This window comes from Crocodylus porosus, unplaced genomic scaffold (genome assembly GCF_001723895.1).
Source record: "Crocodylus porosus isolate Cpor-Errol unplaced genomic scaffold, CroPor_comp1, whole genome shotgun sequence".
Lineage (NCBI taxonomy): Eukaryota > Metazoa > Chordata > Crocodylia > Crocodylidae > Crocodylus > Crocodylus porosus.
Window position 1 is genome coordinate 211814663 of NW_017728886.1, and position 3373 is coordinate 211818035.

At 48.2% G+C, this 3373-nt stretch overlaps 1 protein-coding gene across 4 annotated transcripts in view; it reads left to right on the plus strand.

The window, feature by feature from the left end:
- CUNH8orf34 (chromosome unknown C8orf34 homolog) overlaps positions 1-3373 on the plus strand; it is a 289852-nt gene that overhangs the window by 221714 nt on the left and 64765 nt on the right. For all 4 annotated transcript variants that reach the window (XM_019548957.1, XM_019548949.1, XM_019548967.1 and 1 more), the window contains one exon: positions 760-845. In XM_019548957.1, coding sequence (XP_019404502.1) covers positions 760-845 — 86 coding nt within the window. The remainder of the gene's footprint in view (positions 1-759; positions 846-3373) is intronic.

Genomic DNA, 3373 nt, shown 5'->3' on the forward strand with positions numbered 1-3373 from the left:
ACCATGGGGGGGTGATTGTGATGATTAAAAACCCAATATTTCAATTTAGGGGGGTTTTTTTGGCGGAACCATCCCACGGCCGGGGGGTGGGCTGCCAGCAGGTTCTGAGCTGCAGGGGGCGCTGCTCCTTCCTTCCATGGCAGTGGCGCCCCCCAGACCTCCCAGATGGGCTGCTAGTGGGCCAGTGCCAGGTCCGAACTAGGGCAGCACTTTTCCTGCTAATAGCCCACCCAGGGATCCCCAGGGGGTAAAACCACTGCAGAGGGTAGAACTGGGCCCCCCACTGCCTTCCCCCCCAGGGCTTCCAGCACCCTATGCACTGTCTCTACCATCTGGGACCACCCAGAAACAGGATGGCTTGCCCCTGAGGACAGTGCAGGAAGGTAGAAGGAGGCAGCTGAGTGTGCTGGTACCTGGAGGAGGTGGCAGAGACAGTGCATCGGGCACTGGAAGCCCAAAAGGGCTCAGGGATGGATGCAACACTCCAATTTGTTAGGTAGCAAACTAAAATATATTGGGATGTGTTTTAGTTTGCTACATAACAGTCATTTGCTTTGCAATACATCACCGCATGTGTACAAAGTGCAAAATTAAATCACAACACTCTACTGCTCATGTAACATGTGACACAATTAGACTTCTAAAAATGGCAGTTTCATCACATGTACAAGCAGCCATATGGTCATATATAAAACACCTAAGTTTCCTATTTGTGGAACAATATTATATTATATTTTTATTTAATGTTTTATTGTTTAGACTGCAAGGTGACAACTTAGCGGAACAGGCGGAGGATGTCTCACTCATGTCTCTGGCTCCTGAGCAAGCACTGCCTGACTCTGATGGTAAGTTACATGATGTATGTAAGGCTGCTCTTGTATTAAACCAGGTTATACTGATGAAGTAGTGGCTCTAAATAAAATATGTAGTCAAACCAGAAATTATTAAAGACATTTAATATTTAAATGTCTACAACAACAAAAAACAAATCAAATCCAGCTCTCTGAGCACCCTGGATGTAGCTTTAGAAAGCACAATAGATTATAAAATAACACTTTTTCTTCTATCTCCCTAATCACCTATCTGGAAACAGCAGACCCATAACTTATGATTATTCCCCCAAGAAAAGTCTTTCCAGATCCTGCCTCATCTCTCCTGCAGTTCCCACTGTAAAAACATGGGCTTTACAATGTGCCAGAATAGTTTACCAGTCATACCAGATGGTGCTGAGCTTGGTCTTACTGTTGCTATATATTCCAGGCAGTCCCTCAAATAGAAACAATTTCCAATGAAGTATATCTAGACCAGATTAGTTTTGGCTTTGACTTGTTAAGACTTTATCAGTCACCTACCAGTAAGGCCATATTTTACTTTGGTAAATAAAAAATTAATGAATATATAAAGCACCTCAGAACGGATCTAAAATATACTATTTTACTTATCCCATCTTATGTCTGCTGCTCTACACAAGGCCATTCAGAATCTTTTCCTAGTTTTGAATGTTCTTTAATTGTTTGTTCCACAGACTTCTTTTGCAATTCAGTGATTGTTATAGTTAGTAGCTCCACCTGCATTACTGAAGAAAAAATGTAGACCTGCCTATCCACACTTCTGCATTCTTGCTCTCAAACCATTAGCATACCCACTGTGCTCTGCCATTTCATACCACTCTAAGTCTCTCTCCTATGGCAGCCGAATGTGATCAATAAAATAGGGGGCTTGGTTGTGTAACAGACTCTCTGCAGCTGATAGGGGTTCAGAGGAATTAAGACCCTGAATCCTACACCTCTTCCCTGAAGAGGGAGGAAGATATTGGTTGGAACCTTTTCCTTATGTACACATCTACCTCTTGTGGGCAAACAGCTACTCACTGACAATTACCCAGATAAACAGAAAATAACTTAGTCCCTTAGGGAAGAAGGTGTGAGGGAGGTAGTTATGTGCTGCCAAATTTTTTACAAGGGGCTGTCAGAAATGTTCTGCCTCCTGACATAAGCTTTTTCCTACAATGTTTGTTAGCAATATATTTTGATTGAAAAATACAACTGTCTATTACAAGATAGCATTGCCCAGAAACAAGAACAAAACTCATCAAAGCCAAACCTATACCCGTGGTTCTTAACCTTTTTTGCACCAAAACATTGATGTCCAGTCCCGACCCACAGCCCCTATTCCTGCTAGTTGACCCATCACTCCTACCCCACAGCTTCCTGGCCATGCTGGTGGCTCTCATTTCCCACTCACAGCCCCCTGGCACTGCCAGTCTCCCTCACTCCTGATCCACAGCTCCCTGGCCTTGCTGGTGCCCTTACTCCCAATCTGCAGCTCCCAGAAGGGGCCCCCAAATGCCCCCGCCCCACTCAGGCTGGAGTGTGGTGTCTGCATCAGCTCCAGTTAATGCAAATGGAAGCAGAGCAAGTCCAACCCCAGCATGGCCTGGGGGGAGGAGGAGGAGAGTCCTGTGGCACTCTGTCCCACCCTGGGCTGGGGCTCCCACACCACACCACACCACACCACACCACACCACACCAAGCAGCCTGGTCATGGCACCCCCCCTTCAAACAGAGTCTCCCAGGTGTTCCACCCCTGTGACTATGGGCACCAGCCCTGATGCCATTGGCCCAGCCATGCAGTTCCCCCCAACCTTTTCCCCCCCAACTGGAGTGCCTGGCGCTTTCCCTTTCACCCCCTGCCCTGACACAGCCTTGGCACCCAGCCACCTTCCCCCAGTGCCAGCAGGCACCTGCCACACCCATTCACCTCCACACACACCCACATACCTACCCAACCACACACACACAGACAGTTCCCAAACCCTGGACCTCCAACCTCTGCTCCCCATGCACTTAACTGTATCCAACTGTTAAGGATGTTCTCTTGACCCTGCCTGGCTGCACAATGGCCACGTCCATGTGCACACGCAGATGCACATGCTCCCACTGCCTCCCATTGTCCCAAGTAGCTCCTTGCAGGCTGGAATGCTGTCAGCCTGCAAGGGGAAACCCATGGTTTCCCACCTTTTTATGGGACTTGCTCACAACCACAGTTAGGTCACTAACTGGCTAGAGGGCTGCACCCAGAGAGTGGTGGGATATATGGGTCTTATTTGACCTGGAGGGACGTGGGCAGTGGGGTTCTGCAGGGCTCGGTCCTCGGGCCCGTACTGTTCAACATCTTCATCAGCGACTTAGACAAAGGGGTAAAATGCACCCTGTTCAAATTCGCAGATAACACTGAGATGTTGGGGGAAGTGGGCATGCTAGAAGGAAAGAATAGGCTGCAATCAGATCTGGACAGGCTACAGGGGTGGGCGGATGAGAACAGGATGGGTTTCAACACTGACAAGTGCAAGGTGATGCCCCTGGGGAGGAAG